The sequence below is a fragment of the Salmo salar genome, chromosome 09, assembly GCF_965601325.2.
Source record: "Salmo salar chromosome 09, fSalSal1, whole genome shotgun sequence".
NCBI lineage: Eukaryota > Metazoa > Chordata > Actinopteri > Salmoniformes > Salmonidae > Salmo > Salmo salar.
The window spans coordinates 99,749,712-99,769,358 of record NC_138299.1 but is presented as its reverse complement, the minus strand read 5'-3'; the positions used below and the strand labels follow the sequence as shown (position 1 = coordinate 99,769,358).

General features: G+C 44.1%; 2 protein-coding genes across 4 annotated transcripts in view; one reads left to right on the top strand and one right to left on the bottom strand.

Moving 5' to 3' along the window:
* Positions 1-19,647, bottom strand: part of LOC106612296 (cationic amino acid transporter 2) — an 87,061-nt gene that overhangs the window by 47,295 nt on the left and 20,119 nt on the right. The window lies entirely within an intron of this gene.
* anxa6 (annexin A6) overlaps positions 1-19,647 on the top strand; it is a 37,999-nt gene that overhangs the window by 10,562 nt on the left and 7,790 nt on the right. For all 3 annotated transcript variants that reach the window (XM_014213299.3, XM_014213298.3, NM_001139751.1), the window contains 15 exon segments: positions 1,253-1,332; positions 1,571-1,627; positions 1,766-1,859; positions 2,226-2,321; positions 2,518-2,576; positions 2,800-2,922; positions 4,176-4,234; positions 8,079-8,157; positions 8,789-8,870; positions 9,030-9,124; positions 9,349-9,462; positions 14,559-14,649; positions 16,674-16,753; positions 16,846-16,899; positions 16,982-17,075. In XM_014213299.3, coding sequence (XP_014068774.1) covers positions 1,253-1,332; positions 1,571-1,627; positions 1,766-1,859; positions 2,226-2,321; positions 2,518-2,576; positions 2,800-2,922; positions 4,176-4,234; positions 8,079-8,157; positions 8,789-8,870; positions 9,030-9,124; positions 9,349-9,462; positions 14,559-14,649; positions 16,674-16,753; positions 16,846-16,899; positions 16,982-17,075 — 1,257 coding nt within the window.

Below are 19,647 nucleotides of genomic sequence, written 5' to 3'. Positions count from 1 at the left end.
GCGCAATGCCAAGCATCGGCTGGAGTGGTGTGAAGCTCGCCGCCATTGGACTCGGAGCAGTGGAAACTTGTTCTCTGGAGTGATGAATCACGCTTCACCATCTGACAGACAAATCTTGGTTTGGCGGATGCCAGGAGAACGCTACCTGCCCCAATACATAGTGCCAACTGTAAAGTTTGGCGGAGGAGGAATAATGGTCTGGGGTTGTTTTTCATGGTTCGGGCTAGGCCCCTTTGTTCCAGTGAAGGGAATTCTTAATGCTACAACATAGAATGACATTCTAGATGTTCCTGTGCTTCTAACTTTGTGGCAACAGTTTGGGGAAGGCCCTTTCCTGTTTCAGCATGACAATGCCCCCGTTCACAAAGCGAGGTCCATACAGAATTGGTTTGCCGAGATCGGTGTGGAAGAACTTGACTGGCCTGCACAGAGCCCTGACCTCAACCCCATCAAATACCTTTGGGATGAATTGGAACGCCGACTGCAAGCCAGGCCTAATCGCCCAACATCAGTGCCCGACCTCACTAATGCTCTTCAATCAATCAATCAATCAATCAATCAAATGTATTTATAAAGCCCGTCTTCATCAGCTGATGTCACAAAGTGCTGTACAGAAAACCAGCCTAAAACCCCAAACAGCAATGCAAGTGTAGAAGCACGGTGGCTAGGAAAAACTCCCTAGAAAGGCCAGAACTTAGAAAGAAAACTAGAGAGGAACCAGGCTGAGGGGTGGCCAGTCCTCTTCTTGCTGTGCCGGTTCGAGATTATAACAGAACATGGCCAAGATGTTCAAATGTTCATAGATGACCAGCAGGGTCAAATAATAATAATCACAGTGGTTGTAGAGGTTGCAACAGGTCAGCACCTCAGGAGTAAATGTCAGTTGGCTTTTCATAGCCGATCATTCAGAGTATCTCTACCGCTCTTGCTGTCTCTAGAGAGTTGAAAACAGCAGGTCTGGGACAGGTAGCACGTCCGGTGAACAGGTCAGGGTTCCATAGCCGCATGGCTGAATGGAAGCAAGTCCCTGCAGCAATGTTCCAACATCTAATGGAAAGCCTTCCCAGAAGAGTGGAGGTTGTTATAGCAGCAAATGGGGGACCAACTCCATATTAATGCCCATGATTTTGGAATGAGATGTTTGACGAGCAGGTGTCAACATACTTCTGGTCATGTAGTGTATGACAAACACAGCATGTTCCAGTGAAATCCTGGTTGTGTTATTAACTGTCTGTGTTCCCACTGTCTTCAGCTTACGGCTCAGACATCGAGGAGGACGTTACAGGAGAGACCTCAGGGCACTTTAAGAAGATGCTGGTTGTTTTACTCCAGGTAAGTCGTTTTACAAGGTCGCAGCCATGGAAACAGGAAATGTAATTGATCTAAATGTGATTTGACTATTTGAAAGGCAGTCAATAGCTTGTTTTCTAGTTTTCATTTTTTTTCGTAAGTAGATCTAGTCTGGGTACCAATCTGTTACCTACCTTGTTGTTGTCCTAACCAAGGCATTTGTATAGCTGTTTAGTCAGACTTAGTGTGTGTGTGTGTGTGTGTGTGTGTGTGTTTCCAGGGAACCAGAGATGAACCAGGAGTAGTGCATGCTGACCTAATAGAGGAGGACGCTCAGGTGAGTGTTTAAAGCAGTAGAACACGTTCACCATAATAGAAACACCAAACATTTGTTACCCTTCCTAACCCTATCAACCTCACCCCTTTTCTTCCTGTCTCCAACTATCCCTTTTCAACACTTTTCAACACTTTTCAGGTGCTGTTTGCAGCCGGGGAGGAGCAATGGGGCACAGAGGAGTCCATATTCATTATGTTGCTGGGAAACCGCAGTTTCAACCACCTCCAGATGGGTGAGTATAACACTGGGGTACATAAACATGAGGCTGAGAGCGACAACACTATCGTAGCCTCAGCCTGACCAGAACACTGGCTAGGTCCCAAATGGCACCCTACTCCCTACATAGTGCGCTGTCTATAACCCATAGATGTTAACAGTAGTGCACTATGTAACGAATAGGGTTCCATTTGGAACGCACACATTATGACGTCGGTGTGACATTTACTAGTGTGAATCGGTCATTTCTTCTCACACCCACAACACAGGGATGCTGGTTGTATCAGGCTACTGAGTTATGTGTCTGTGGTCTGGTCTTAGTAGTTCACTGACTAGGATACCATGCCAGGGAATGACTCTGTTTTCTGTCTTCTTCCTGCAGTGTTTGATAAGTACCAGGAGATAGCAGAGAAGTCCATAGAGGACAGTATCAAGAGTGAGCTGTCTGGGGACTTTGAGAGACTCATGTTGGCTGTCGGTACGTCTTGACTCTTTCTGATAGCACACATGAAAATCCTTTCGCCTGGTTAAAAATCCGACGGAACCAAATTGAAATCAAATTGAACACCGTTGAGTACACTCACCGTCGTTCAGTCTGGTCTAATCATACCTAGTCAAGTCATCCACAAACTCTTATTTCAACATGTCTGTCTTGTGCTCACTGTCTCCTACAGTCCAGTGCATCAGGAGTGTACCTATGTACTTCGCCAAGCGTCTCTACAAGTCTATGAAGGTAAAATCAACGGCTTATTCTCATTAAAGTCTTTCAGTCTCAGCTGCGCTCATACAGTATCAACCTCACTCTGACCAACAAGCTCTCAATTCAATTCAATTCAATTCAAAGGGCTTTATTGGCATGGGGAAACGTATGTTTACATTGCCAAAGCAAGTGAAATGGATAAACAAAAGTGAAATAAACAATAAAAAGTGAACGGTAAATCTCTCTCTCTCTCCAGGGTCTTGGTACACAAGACAACACTCTGATCAGGATCATGATCTGTCGTTCTGAGATAGACATGCTGGATATCCGGGAGTGCTTCCGTATGTGCTATGAGAAGTCCCTGTACAACATGATCAAGGTGATACAACTTAACTTAAACCCGTATATGCTTTGATCCTATAGATTGTAACCTCTAGACGTTACAAAGCCTCTTGTTTGAAGTTCTGTCTTAGTTCTTAGTCACCTTGTCTAGTGACTGAGATAAGAGTAACATTATGACTCCATACTGTCTATCTCCCTGTCTATCTAACTAGCTATATGTCTGTCTAACTAGCTATCTGTCTAGCTAACTAACTATCTGTATATATCCCTGTCTATCTAACTAGCTATATGCATATCTAACTAGCTATCTCCCTGTCTATATGTATGTCTCTCTGTCTATCTAACTAAATAGTTGTCAATCTGTATATCTCCCTGTCTGTCTAACTAGCTATCTGTCTGTCTAACTAGCTATATATCTAACTATCTGTATATATTCTTGTCTATCTAACTAGCTATCTCCCTGTCTATTGTATATATCTCTGTATATATGTCTGTCTAACTAGCTGTCTGTATATCTAACTAGCTGTATGTATATTTAGCTATATGTCGATCTAACTTGCTATATGTCTATCTAACTTGCTATCTGTCTATCTAACTTGCTATCTGTCTATCTAACTATCTATATGTCTCTCTAACTAGCTATCTCCTTGTCTATCTATATACCTCTGTCTGTCTATCTGTATACGTCTGTCTGTCTGTCTGTCTATCTAACTAGCCATCTGTCTACCTACCTAGCCATCTGTCTATCTACCTAGCTATCTCCCTGTCTATCTGTATATCTCTGTCTGTCTGTCTAACTATCTCCCCGTCTATCTGTATATCTCTCAGTCTAACTATCGCCCCGTCTATCTGTATATCTCTCAGTCTAACTATCTCCCCGTCTATCTGTATATCTCTGTCTATCTATCTAACCTGTATAACTAGCCATCTGTCTATCTAACTAGCTATCTGTCTATCTAACTATCTATCTAATTAGCTATCTGTATAACTAGCTATATGCCTATCTGTATATCTCCCTGTCTGTCTAACTAGCTATATGTCTATCTAACTAACTATCTGTATATCTCCCTGTCTGTCTAACTAGCTATGTGTCTATCTAACTAACTCTCTGTCTATCTAACTAGCAGTCTGTATATCTGTATATCTCCCTGTCTATCTAGGTGTCTATCTAACTAGCTTTCTGTCTATCTGTATATGTCCCTGTCTCTCTAACTAGCTGTCAGTCTATATGTCCCTGTTTAACTAACTAACATGGTGTCTTAATGTTCCGTCTGGTCTTCTACCCATCAGGAAGACACATCAGGAGATTACAAGAGGACTCTGCTGGCCCTGTGTGGAGGAGATGATGAGTAAGTTAGTTACTGCTGATTGATGGAGCTCATCATTACTGTATTTTTAGTAGTACATTTTCACCGCTTGGGGGTGACATTGCACCATCTCAATTTATCCACAGTTGGCAGATTCGACAATGCCTTTTTCTGAGAAAACATTAAGCCAAGGAGCTGAAGCCCAAAGCTTCCCTAAAAAGTGAGAGAATTTAGAATGGTCATAGTTCAAGAGTCAGAGGAGAAATACTGTTCATATATAACTCTCAACAGGCAAGCCTGAAGGGTCAGAACAGGGTCTGCTTATAGTGTAAGGGGTGGGGGAGTGCTAAGCTGACATAAGGAATTGTGGTCATGCTATCGATATTGTGGTCATACTAAGATGGTCATACTGTGGATAATTTTGCTATTTGATTTTGAATTGTATGACCCCTTTAGGTATCAACATACAAAAAAAGAGGTATTTGATAAAATAACAATTTTGGCCTTTACAACTAAAGCCGATAGAAACGCATTGAATAACACATTCATAAATGTCAAAAAGGACAGTCAGAAAATAAATCATAAAAACAAGGTTCTGAAGTGTCTATGCTATATCTAGGAGATACAGTGCATTCGAAAAGTATTCAGACCCCTTCCCTTTTTCAAAATGTTGTTACGTTACAGCCTTATTCTAAAATGGATTAAATTATATTTTTTCCTCATCAATCTACACACAATACCCCATAATGACATCACAATACCCCATAATGACATCACAATACCCCATAATGACATCAAAATACCCCATAATGACAAAGTAAAAACAGGTTTTTAGAAACACCTTATTTACATAGGTATTCAGATCCTTTGCTATGAGACTCAAAATGGAGCTCAGGTGCATCCTGTTTCCATTGAACATCCTTGAGATGTTTTTACAACTTGATTTGAGTCCACATGTGGTAAATTCAATTAATTGGACATGATTTGGAAAGGCACACACCTGTCTATATAAGGTCCAACAGTTAATAGTGCACGTCAGAGCAAAAAACCAAGCTATGAGTTCGAAGGAATTGTCCGTAGAGCTCCGAGACAGGATTGTGTCGAGGCACAGATCAGGGGAAGGGTACCAAAACATTTCTGCCGCATTGAAGGTCCCCAAGAACACAGTGGCCACCATCATTCTTAAATGGAAGAAGTTTGCAACCACCAAGACTCTTCCTAGAGCTGGTCGCCTGGCCAAACTGAGCAATCAGGGGAGAAGGGCCTTGGTCAGGGAGGTGACCAAGAACCCAATGTCTCCTGACACTTGTGGGGGTTGTAGAGCAAAACGGAAAACACCATTGTGAGAGGCTCATCTTTCCATAGAGTGGTCACAATAGTTTGTAGTTCACACCGTTCGGACGCTGCAGACGATTACGCGACAAGACCAATTTTCGGGATATCTCATGGTATGACAAACACTGCTCTAGCTCTGCCACCTTCCACCGCAGATGCGGAAGTGCGACATAGGTGGATTGAGACACATCCAATGATATCTCTAGTTTAAACTGAAGGATTTTGATGGAGATTTTTTGGTTATTTAACTTAAATTGACATACCCGTGCGTTAATCAACTCTACGGGGTTAAAACAGCTATAAACCCAATTGTGACAGGGGAAATGGAAGCTTGTTGTGTGCAACAGGGAGTGGCAATGCAAGCTTCACCCATTTTTTTTTTTTTGCTAAAATATTTATATTCGGGTAACGATGACGTGGACGTCCATTTTTAAGGCAGCCCCCTGCTCCTCTCTTGAGTCAGAGGAAAATGCGGAAGACACATTTGGTTTGAATGCATTCACTTGTGCAACTGAATACGGTATTCCCCATTTCCTTCCTATTTATGGGTAACAGGGTTGACGTGTTATGCTTGACCCACTCAGTTTTTTCACCACAAAACACCAGGAAATGTCCAGAAAGAGTACAACCCAGCTCACATGCTTTTACACTATGAATTGATTATTCAATGTTTCTTTAGAAAATTACATTCTAAAGCAATAGTTAATAAAACTAGAGTTCAGTTCACGTAACAGGGTTGACCATAAAATGAGGGATATATATATATATATATATATATCAAATGATTTATTTAAACTGATTAAATAAATAATTATCTTAAGAAAGGATTTGTAACTGTAGCAAGCCTTTTTTCATATAAATAAATCAGATTTATTGAATTCTCCATGTGGTCTATACTAAAGGGCACTTCATTTAATATAACAGGCTTTTTAAAAGAATGCAATATTGGTGCACAATTTCTACTTAAAATATCAAAGGGACGCAAAAGGTACTCTTTTCATAGAACGACACAGCTACTTTAAGGAAGTATTATTAGGAGAGAAAACAGAGTTGTCAAGAGAACATGATGTCGTGCGGAACATGTCAGATCTCAGAATAGCATATCTTATCTAGGAAATTAACCAAGTGTGTATTAGATAGCCAGTTCTCTTTGTGTGTGTGTGTGGGGGGGCTTTGTGGCTTTGTTGGGGGGGAGTCAGGGTTAGTTCTGTGGTTTTGTTGATGGGGGGGTCAGGGTTAGATCTGTGGTTTTATTGTTGGGGGGGTCAGGGTTAGCTCTGTGGTTTTGTTGTTGGGGGGGTCAGGGTTAGCTCTGTGGTTTTGTTGTAGGGGGGGCCAGGGATAGATCTGTGGTTTTATTGTTGGGGGGGTCAGGGTTAGCTCTGTGGTTTTGTTGTTAGGGGAGTCAGGGTTAGTTCTGTGGTTTTGTTGTAGGGGGGGCCAGGGATAGATCTGTGGTTTTATTGTTGGGGGGGTCAGGGTTAGCTCTGTGGTTTTATTGTTAGGGGAGTCAGGGTTAGCTCTGTGGTTTTATTGTTGGGGGGGCCAGGGTTAGATCTGTGGTTTTATTGTTGGGGGGGTCAGGGTTAGCTCTGTGGTTTTATTGTTGGGGGGGTCAGGGTTAGCTCTGTGGTTTTGTTGTTGGGGGGGTCAGGGTTAGCTCTGTGGTTTTGTTGTTGGGGGGGTCAGGGTTAGCTCTGTGGTTTTATTGTTAGGGGAGTCAGGGTTAGCTCTGTGGTTTTATTGTTGGGGGGGCCAGGGTTAGCTCTGTGGTTTTATTGTTGGGGGGGCCAGGGTTAGATCTGTGGTTTTATTGTTGGGGGGGTCAGGGTTAGCTCTGTGGTTTTATTGTTGGGGGGGTCAGGGTTAGCTCTGTGGTTTTGTTGTTGGGGGGGTCAGGGTTAGCTCTGTGGTTTTGTTGTTGGGGGGGTCAGGGTTAGATCTGTGGTTTTGTTGTTGGGGGGGGGGGGGGTCAGGGTTAGCTCTGTGGTTTTGTTGTTGGGGGGGTCAGGGTTAGATCTGTGGTTTTGTTGTTGGGGGGGTCAGGATTAGCTCTGTGGTTTTGTTGTGGGGGGGTCAGGGTTAGATCTGTGGTTTTGTTGTTGGGGGGGGTCAGGGTTAGCTCTGTGGTTTTATTGTTGGGGGAGTCAGGGTTAGCTCTGTGGTTTTGTTGTTAGGGGAGTCAGGGTTAGTTCTGTGGTTTTGTTGTAGGGGGGGCCAGGGTTAGATCTGTGGTTTTATTGTTGGGGGGGTCAGGGTTAGCTCTGTGGTTTTGTTGTGGGGGGGTCAGGGTTAGCTCTGTGGTTTTGTTGTTGGGGGGGTCAGGGTTAGCTCTGTGGTTTTGTTGTTGGGGGGGTCAGGGTTAGCTCTGTGGTTTTGTTGTGGGGGGGTGTTGAGTTGAGTCATGATTAGATTTGATTAGATTTTATTATTAAAGTGTCTTGCATCTTCAGGATGCCCAGCCCAGATTGGCTTATAAGCCACTGTCTGTTTTTATGATTCAGTCTGTTCCATACTCCTTGTCTCATTAGTCTATAATTGGTCATTGCAGCCTTGCAGGAGAGTTCTTCCCAGAGGCTGCTCAGCTAGCCTACAAGATGTGGGAAACAAGCGCCATGACAAAAGTCCAGGTTTGGCCCGTACCCTCTGCCCTCTGCCCACACATCCCAAATGGCACCCTATTCCCCCATTCAATATGTGTCCCAAATGGCCCTATTTAGTGCACTAGTGGACTCTGGTCAAAAGTAGCGCACTGTAAAGGGTTACATTTGGGACATAGCCTTTGTGCCATTTTGGCCCTCAAAAATAGTACACTATGTAGGGTGTCATTTCAGAGTTGCACATAGTATAGATTGCATGTTTGTTCTGGCTCTGCCATGCATCTCAATACCTTTACAATGATCTCTTCCCTTGCTGTGGCCCCTCAACCCGTGCTGATAACTCTACCATCTCTTCCCTTGCTGTGGCCCCTCAACCCGTGCTGATAACTCTACCGTCTCTTCCCTTGCTGTGGCCCCTCAACCCGTGCTGATAACTCTACCGTCTCTTCCCTTGCTGTGGCCCCTCAACCCGTGCTGATAACTCTACCGTCTCTTCCCTTGCTGTGGCCCCTCAACCCGTGTTGACCTGTGCATGTTTGCTTCTCTGAGTGTGTTGACATTTCAGAAGGAGGGTTATGCAATAACGGCTTTGCCTTTACTGTGTGTGTGTGTTAACTATATCTGATTTGTCCCCTGCCCCCTCTCATCCTCTCTTCTTCAGCTCAGACCAACCATCCGTCCTGCCAGTGATTTTGACCCGGCTGATGATGCTCAGAACCTGAGGAAAGCCATGAAAGGCTTTGGTACATTGCCTCCCATGGAAAACACATCGCCTTCACTCTAACTATGTTAATGACATTGTTGTAACTGGTTCATACATCATATGATATTGTATGAAAGAGATATATGGAAGTGTTTGATAAAACAGGTATTTATAACCATTGATCCTGTCATGTCTTCAGGCACAGATGAAGACGTCATCATTGACATTGTGGCTAACAGAAGCAACGAGCAGAGACAGGAGATCAGACAGGCCTTTAAGTCCATCCTCGGCAGGGTAAGACAGACATCCCCAACACTCACATAGTAGCGCTTTACATTGTAATGTGAAACCCACCGCATCCAAAACTCAATATGTTTGCTGGAATGTGATGACATCATTCCAGTGAGTGGGTGATGCACAGCAGCCATTTTGTGCCAGTAGTTCCACACATGGGCTACAGATGAACACAAGATCAGATGGTCATCTGTTCTGTGTGTTAACTATGACCTCTCCTATAGGACCTGATGAAGGATCTGAAGTCTGAACTCTCTAAGAACCTGGAGAGGCTGATTATCGGCCTGATGCTGACGCCTGCTGAGTTTGACGCCAAGATGATGAGGAAAGCGATGGAGGTAGGAGAAGGTGGTGGTCAGTATATCTACAGCGGATTCGTAAAGGATTCAGACACCTTGACTTTTTTCACATTTTGTTATGTTATAGCCTTATTCTAAAATTGATGAAATTACTTTTTTTTCTCCCTCATCAATCTACACACAATACCCCATAATAATAAAGCAAAAACAGATTTTTAGAAATGTTTGCAAATTTATATTTAAAAAAACAACTGAAATATCACATTTACGTAAGTATTCAAACCATTTACTCAGTACTTTGTTGAAGCAACTTTGGCAGCGATTACAGCCTTGAGTCTTCTTGGAGTATGACGGTACAAGCTTGGCACACCTGTATTTGGGAAATTTCTCCCATTCTTCTCTGCAGATCCTCTCAAGATCTGTCAGGTTGGATGGGGAGCAACACTGCAAAGCTATTTTCTGATCTCTCCAGATATGTTAGATCGAGTGGGCTACTGGCTGGGCTACTCAAGGACATTCAGAGACTTGTCCCAAAGCCACACCTGCGTTGTCTTGGCTGTGTGCTTAGGGTCGTTGTCAGGTTGGAAGATGAACCATCTCCCCAGTCTGAGGTCCTGAGCGCTCTGGAGCAGGTTTTCATCAAGAATCTCTCTGTACTTTGCATCGTTCATCTTTCCCTCGGTCAGGACTAGTCTCCCAGTCCCTGCCAATGAAAAACATCCCCACAGCATGATGCTGCCACCACCATGCTTCACCGCAGGGATGGTGGCAGGTTTCCTCCAGACGTGACACTTGGAATTCAGGCCAAATAATTCAATCTTGGTTTCATCAGACCAGAGAATCTTGTTTTTCATTGTCTGAGAGTCTTTAGGCGCCTTTTGGCAAACTCCAAGCGGACTGTCATGTGCCTTTTACTGAGGAGTGGCTTCCATCTAGCCACTCTACCATAAAGGCCTGATTGGTGGAGTGCTGCAGAGATGGATGTCCTTCTTGAAGGTTCTCCCATCTCCACAGAGGAACTCTGCAGCTCTGTCAGAGTGACCATCGGGTTCTTGGTCACCTCCCTGACCAAGTTTGGCCGGGCGGCCAGCTCAGTTTGGCCGGGCGGCCAGCTCTAGGAAGAGTCTTGGTGGTTCCAAACTTCTTCCATTTAAGAATGATGGAGGCCACTGTGTTCTTGTGCACCTTCAATGCTGCAGACATTTTTTGGTATCCTTCCCGAGATCTGTGCCTCAACACAATCCTGTCTCAGAGCTCTATGGACAATTCCTTCGACCTTATGGCTTGGTTTTTGCTCTGACATGCACTGTCCACTGTGAGACCTTATTTAGACAGGTGTGTGCCTTTCCAAATCATATCCAATCAATTGAATTTACCACAGGTGCACACCAATGAAGTTGTAGAAACATCTCAAGGATGATCAATGGAAGTAGGATGCACCTGAGCTCAATTTCAAGTCTCATAGCAAAGGGTCTGAATACTTATGTAAAAACGGTATTTCTGTTTTTTACAAACATTTCAAAGAATCAAATCAAATCGTATTTGTCACATGCGCCGAATACAACAGGTTTAGACCTTACAGTGAAATGCTTACTTACAAGCCCTTAACCAACAATGCAGTTTTAAGAAAATACCCCCCAAAAATTATAATTAGAATAACAAATAATTAAAGGGCAGGAATAAATAACAATAGCAGGTCTACATACAGGGGGTACCGGTACAGAATCAATGTGCGGGGGCCCCCGGTGTCGAGGTAATTGAGGTAATATATACATGTAGGTAGAGTTATTAAAGTGACTATGCATAGATAATAATGGACAGTAGCAGCAGCCTTCCAGAGCAGGGGGGGCAATGCAAATAGTCTGGGTAGCCATTTGACTAGATGTTCAAGAGTCTTTGGGGTAGAAGATATTTAGGAGCCTCTTGGACCTAGACTTGGTGCTCCGGGAACCACGCGGTAGCAGAGAGAGCAGTCTATGACTAGGGTGGCTGGAGTCTTTGACCATTTTTAGGGCCTTCCTCTGACACCACCTGGATGGCAGGAAGCTTGGCCCAGGTGATGTACTGGGTCTGTAGTGCCTTGCAGTCGGAGGCCGAGCAGTTGCCATACCAGGCAGTGATGCAACCAGTCAGGATGCTCTCAAGGGTGCAGCTGTAGAACCTTTTGAGGATCTGAGGACCCATGCCAAATCTTTTCAGTCTCCTGAAGGGGAATAGGTTTTGTCGTGCCCTCTTCACGACTGTCTTGGTGTGCTTGGACCATGTTAGTTTGTTGGTGATGTGGACGCCAAGGAACTTGAAGCTCTCAACCTGCTCCACTACAGCCCCATCGATGAGAATGGGGGCGTGCTCGGTCCTCCTTTTCCTGTAGTCCACAATCATCTCCTTTGTCTTGATCACGTTGAGGGAGAGGTTGTTGTCCTTGCACCACACGGTCAGGTCTCTGACCTCTTCCCTATAGGCTGTCTCATCGTTTTCGGTGATCAGGCCTACCACTGTTGTGCCATCAGCAAACTTAATGATGGTTTTGGAGTGAACAGGGAGTATAGGAGGGGACTGAGCACGCACCCCTGAGAGGCCCCTGTGTTGACGTGTCGGATGTGTTGTTACCTACCCTTACCACCTGGGGGTGGCCCGTCTGGAAGTCCAGGATCCATTTGCAGAGGGAGGTGTTTAGTCCCAGGGTCCTTAGCTTAGTGATGAGCTTTGAGGGCACTATGGTGATGAACGCTGAGCTGTAGTCAATGAATAGCATTCTCACATTGGTGATCGTTTTGTCCCGGTGTGAAAGGGCAGTGTGGAGTGCAATAGAGATTGCATCATCTGTGGATCTATTGGTGCGGTTTGCAAATTAGAGTGGGTCTAGGGTTTCTGGTATAATGGTGTTGATGTGAGCCATGACCAGCCTTTCAAAGGACTTCATGGCTACAGACGTGAGTGCTACAGGTCGCTAGTCATTTAGGCAGGTTACCTTAGTGTTCTTGGGCACAGGGATTATGGTGGTCTGCTTGAAACATGTTGGTATTACAGACTTGGACAGGGAGAGGTTACAAATGTCAGTGAAGACACTTGCCAGTTGGTCAGCGCATGCTCAGAGTACACGTCCTGGTTATCCGTCTGGCCCTGCAGCCTTGTGAATGTTGACCTGTTTAAAGGTCTTACTCACATCGGTTGCGGAGGGCGTGATCACACAGTCGTCCGGAACATCTGATCCTCTCATGCATGTTTCAGTGTTACTGTGGCCCTGCCACATCTGACGAGCGTCAGAGCTGGTGTAGTACGATTCGATCTTAATCCTGTATTGACGCTTTGCCTGTTTGATGGTTCGTCGGAAGGCATAGCGGGATTTCTTATAAGCTTCCGGGTTAGAGTCCCGCTCCTTGTAAGCTGCAGCTCTACCCTTTATCTCAGTGCGGATGTTGCCTGTAATCCATGGATTCTGGTTGGGGTATGTATGTACAGTCACTGTGGGGACAACTTCCTCGATGCACTTATTGATGAAGCTAGTGACTGATGTGGTGTACTCCTCACTGCCATCGTAAGAATCCTGGAACATATTCCAGTCTGTGCTAGCAAACCAGTCCTGTAGTTTAGCATCTGCTTCATCTGACCACTTTTTTATAGACCAAGTCACTGGTGCTTCCCGCTTTAATTTTTGCTTGTAAGCAGGAATCAGGAGGATAGAATTATGTTCAGATTTGCCAAATGCAGGGTGAGGGAGAGCTTTGTACGTGTCTCTTTGTGTGGAGGAAAGGTGGTCTAGAATTTTTTTCCATCTGGTTGCACATTTAACATGCTGATAGAAATGAGGTAAAACTGATTTAAGTTTCCCTGCATTAAAGTCCCCGGCCACTAGGAGCGCCGCCTCTGGATGAGCATTTTCCTGTTTGCTTATGGCGGCATGCAGCTCATTCAGCGCGGTTTTAGTGCCAGCATTGGTCTGTGGTGGTATGTAGACAGTTACTTTCTAGGTAGATAGTGTGGTCTGCAGCTTGTCATGAGATACTCTACCTCAGGCGACCAAAACCTCGGGACTTCCTTAGATATCATGCACCAGCTGTTGTTTACATAAATGCATAGGCCCCCGCCCCGTGCCTTACCAGAGGCTGCTGTTCTATCCTGCCGATAGAGTGTATAACCCCCTAGCTGTATGTTCTTAATGTTGTCATTCAGCCACGACTCGGTGAAACGTAAGATATAGTTTTTAATGTCGATTTGGTAGAATAAACGTGCTTTCAGTTCGTCCCATTTATTTTCCAGCAATTGAACGTTAGCTAGCAGGACGGAAGGCAAGGGCAGGTTAGCCACTCGTCGCATGATGCTCACAAGGCACCCTGATCTCTTTCTGCAAAGTCTCCGTTTCCTTCTCCAGCGAATCACTGGGATCTGGGCCAGGTCGGGTGTCTGTATTATATCTCTCCCGTCCGACTCATTGAAGAATAAGACTTTGTCCAGTTTGAGGTAAGCAATCGCAGTTCTGATTTCCAGAAGCTCTTTTCGGTCATAAGAGATGGTAGCAGCAACATTATGTACAAAACAAGTTACGAACAACGCGAAAAAATGTATAGCCTATAAGACGGCAGCCTTCCCCTCCGGCACCATCACTAGAATGTTTTTACTTTGCCAATATTGGGTATTGTATGTAGATTGCTGAAGGAAAAAACTATAACGTGGTTTCCGAATGCACTGTAATATTTAGAAATGTATTTACACACTGAATGTTTGTGAAGGTGGTGGATCTCTCAGTATGATACATATCTAGTAGACAAGTCTTAGTATGAGATAACATCTTCTGTTCTGTGTGATACATATTTAGTATGTTTCACAGACAAAGGACAGCCCACAGGTTATTTCTCCAGTGGGTGGATTTATGTGTGAGGCAGATATGACAAACTATGAATCAAAAATGTTCTGACAGCACAGTGTGAGAGTGTGAGAGAGAGAGAGAGAGAGAGAGACAGTGTTGAGCAAGGTAGGCGTTTCCATGTTGACTAAATCCAAAGATTCTAAAAGATATAATCTCAGCATTTAGAAGACATGCAATGGATTTGATGTTCGGCTGCTCAAACAAACCAGAATTACAACACCCCTTTCCTATTCCGGGAGTCACACAAAATGTGTCAATATTTTTCCAGGGGGCAGGGACAGATGAACACGCTCTGATTGAGATCCTGGTAACCAGGAGCAACGAGGAGATCCACGCCATGAACGCTGCCTACCAGGATGGTGAGGCCTAGAGCGCACTTTATAAAAGATTATAATAATAGTCTGTGTTATAAGCTGAAGTTGTTGCCTCTGCCCAGTACCCTGCCTTGAACTTTAGTTACTGTTACTAGCTGGCTACCACCCAGTACCCTGCCCTGAACATTATTTACTGTTACTAGTCGGCCTCCACCCAGTACCCTTACTAGCCGGCCTCCACCCAGTACCCTGCCCTGAACCTTAGTCACTGATACTAGCCAGCTACCAGCCTGTACTCTACCCTTAGGCTTCCCAAAGTCGGTCTGGGCAGCAGTAGTTATATAGGATGAGCCTTGACTAGAATACAGTATATCCATATGAAGTGGGTAACCCTGCTGTGCCCTGCACCTTAGAGGCTGCTGCCCCATGTACATAGTCATGGAACACTGGTCACTTTAATAATGTTTACATGCTGTTTTCTCATTTCATATGTATAAATTGTATTCTAGTCAAGGCTTATCCTATATAACTACTGCTGTACACATTTTCATATACTGTCTATACACACCAGTATATACATACATTATGTACTGTGTATATACAGTACCAGTCAAAAGTTTGGACACATACTCATTCAAGGGTTTTTCTTAATTTTTACTATGGTGTATCGCTGCAGAATGCTGTGGTAGCCATGCTGGTTAAGTGTGCCTTGAATTCTAAATAAATCACAGACAGTGTCATCAGCAAAGCACCCCCACAATATCACACCTCCTCCTCCATGCTTCACGGTGGGAACCACACATGCGGAGATCATCCATTCACCTACTCTGCGTCTCACAAAGACACGGCGGTTGGAACCAAAAATGTCAAATTTGGACTCATCAGACCAAAGGACAGATTTTCATCGTTCTAATGTCCATTGTTTGTGTTTCTTGGCCCAATCAAGTCTCTTCTTATTATTGGTGTCCTTTAGTAGTGGTTTCTTTGCAGCAATTTGACCATGAAGGCCTGATTCACGCAGTCTCCTTGATGTTGAGATGTGTCTGTTACTTGAACTCTGTGAAGCATTTATTTGGGCTGGTAATTCTAATGAACTTATCCTCTGCAGCAGAGGTAACTCTGGGTCTTTCTTTCCTGTGGCGGTCCTCATGAGAGCCAGTTTCATCATAGTGCTTAATGGTATTTGCAGATGCACTTTTCCGTATTGACTGACCTTCCTGTCTTAAATTAATGATGGATTGTCGTTTCTCTTTGCTTATTTGAGCTGTTCTTGCCCTAATATGGACTTGTTTTTTTACCAAATAGGGCTATCTTCTGTATACCACCCCTACCTTGTCACAACAGAGATGACTGGCACAAACGCATTTAGAAGGAAAGATATTCCACAAATTAATTTTATACAAGGCACACCTGTTGATTGAAATGCATTCGAGGTGACAACCTCATGAAGTTGGTTGAGAGAATGTCAAGTGTGCAAAGCTGTCATCAAGGCAAAGGGTGGCTACTTTGAAGAATCTCAAATATAAAATATATTTTTTTTTGGTTACTACATGATTCCATATCTGTTATTTCATAGTTTTGATGTCTTCACTATTATTCTACAATGTAGAAAATAGTAAAAATAAAGAAAAACCCTTGAATGAGTAGGTGTGTCCAAACTTTTGACTGGTACTATTTATGCATATAGCAATTATTGTTACCATGATATTTGTATTGCGGACTCTGACATCGCTCGTTCTGATATTTCTTAATTTCTTAATTTTTATTTGTTGCGGTATTTGTGTGTATTTTGTTGTATTGTTAAGTAATACTGCACTGTTGGAGCTAGAAACATCAGCATTTCTCTGCACCTGCGATAACATCTGCATAATATGTGTACACAATTAATACAATTTGATTTGATTTGCTCTTTGAACTGTGGTACCTATTGTTGCCTTTAGGGGGAGCCAGTTGTTCTAGTAGCTGCTACTAAACCATAACACACTAAAGCATTAACAGGTATTGTAGCTATAAACACCTATGATGCATGAATAATAACCATGTGTTAACCTCGGTCTGATGTCTTGCAGGCTATAAGAAGAGCATGGAGGAAGCGATCCAGTCGGACACCTCAGGACGCTTCAGTCAGATCCTCACATCGCTGGTGCAGGTAATGTTTATTGCCTCAGTCCATATAATTCTATAGGAATGAGTGAGTTCTATTCCACATAGCAATACCTGTCATGCTCTTCCTCCCCCCAGGGGGCGAGAGAGCAGGGTCCAGCCGACTGGGACAGAGCATTGGTGGACGCCCAGGTGAGTACATCATGCAACATGACTCTCGCTTGTTTGATTTTCAATGGGGTTCATTGTGGAATATTGTTGATGCTCTTTTCAGGAACTGGCCGATGCCTGTAACGAAGACTCTGACGACATGGAGATTAAGTTCATGAGTATCCTCTGTACCAGGAGCTTCCCACATCTCAGGAGAGGTACCAGAGAAACACTGTTTATCTCTACTGACCACATCTCAGGAGAGGTACCAGAGAAACACTGTATATCACTACTGACCACATCTCAGGGAGGTACCAGAGAAACACTGTTTATCACTACTGACCACATCTCAGGGAGGTACCAGAGAAACACTGTTTATCACTACTGACCACATCTCAGGGAGGTACCAGAGAAACACTGTTTATCACTACTGACCACATCTCAGGAGAGGTACCAGAGAAACACTGTTTATCTCTACTGACCACATCTCAGGGAGGTACCAGAGAAACACTGTTTATCACTACTGACCACATGTCAGGGAGGGACCAGAGAAACACTGTTGTATCACTACTGACCACATCTCAGGGAGGTACCAGAGAAACACTGTTTATCACTACTGACCACATGTCAGGGAGGTACCAGAGAAACACTGTTGTATCACTACTGACCACATGTCAGGGAGGTACCAGAGAAACACTGTTTATCACTACTGACCACATGTCAGGGAGGTACCAGAGAAACACTGTTTATCACTACTGACCACATCTCAGGGAGGTACCAGAGAAACACTGTTGTATCACTACTGACCACATGTCAGGGAGGTACCAGAGAAACACTGTTTATCTCTACTGACCACATCTCAGGGAGGTACCAGAGAAACACTGTTTATCACTACTGACCACATCTCAGGAGAGGTACCAGAGAAACACTGTTTATCTCTACTGACCACATCTCAGGGAGGTACCAGAGAAACACTGTTTATCACTACTGACCACATCTCAGGAGAGGTACCAGAGAAACACTGTTTATCACTACTGACCACATCTCAGGAGAGGTACCAGAGAAACACTGTTTATCACTACTGACCACATCTCAGGAGAGGTACCAGAGAAACACTGTTTATCACTACTGACCACATGTCAGGGAGGTACCAGAGAAACACTGTTTATCACTACTGACCACATGTCAGGGAGGTACCAGAGAAACACTGTTTATCTCTACTGACCACATCTCAGGAGAGGTACCAGAGAAACACTGTTTATCACTACTGACCACATGTCAGGGAGGTACCAGAGAAACACTGTTTATCACTACTGACCACATCTCAGGGAGGTACCAGAGAAACACTGTTTATCTCTACTGACCACATCTCAGGGAGGTACCAGAGAAACACTGTTTATCACTACTGACCACATGTCAGGGAGGTACCAGAGAAACACTGTTTATCACTACTGACCACATGTCAGGGAGGGACCAGAGAAACACTGTTGTATCACTACTGACCACATCTCAGGGAGGTACCAGAGAAACACTGTTTATCACTACTGACCACATGTCAGGGAGGTACCAGAGAAACACTGTTGTATCACTACTGACCACATGTCAGGGAGGTACCAGAGAAACACTGTTTATCACTACTGACCACATGTCAGGGAGGTACCAGAGAAACACTGTTTATCACTACTGACCACATCTCAGGGAGGTACCAGAGAAACACTGTTGTATCACTACTGACCACATGTCAGGGAGGTACCAGAGAAACACTGTTTATCTCTACTGACCACATCTCAGGGAGGTACCAGAGAAACACTGTTTATCACTACTGACCACATCTCAGGAGAGGTACCAGAGAAACACTGTTTATCTCTACTGACCACATCTCAGGGAGGTACCAGAGAAACACTGTTTATCACTACTGACCACATCTCAGGAGAGGTACCAGAGAAACACTGTTTATCACTACTGACCACATCTCAGGAGAGGTACCAGAGAAACACTGTTTATCACTACTGACCACATCTCAGGAGAGGTACCAGAGAAACACTGTTTATCACTACTGACCACATGTCAGGGAGGTACCAGAGAAACACTGTTTATCACTACTGACCACATGTCAGGGAGGTACCAGAGAAACACTGTTTATCTCTACTGACCACATCTCAGGAGAGGTACCAGAGAAACACTGTTTATCACTACTGACCACATCTCAGGAGAGGTACCAGAGAAACACTGTTTATCACTACTGACCACATGTCAGGGAGGTACCAGAGAAACACTGTTTATCACTACTGACCACATGTCAGGGAGGTACCAGAGAAACACTGTTTATCACTACTGACCACATCTCAGGGAGGTACCAGAGAAACACTGTTTATCTCTACTGACCACATCTCAGGGAGGTACCAGAGAAACACTGTTTATCACTACTGACCACATCTCAGGAGAGGTACCAGAGAAACACTGTTTATCACTACTGACCACATCTCAGGGAGGTACCAGAGAAACACTGTTTATCTCTACTGACCACATCTCAGGAGAGGTACCAGAGAAACACTGTTTATCACTACTGACCACATCTCAGGGACGTACCAGAGAAACACTGTTTATCACTACTGACCACATCTCAGGGAGGTACCAGAGAAACACTGTTTATCACTACTGACCACATCTCAGGAGAGGTACCAGAGAAACACTGTTGTATCACTAATGCAATATTAGATTGATATTATTGGACATACAAGCCTTGATATCTGGCTTTTACGATCGATGATTGGCATGTAATTTCTTTTT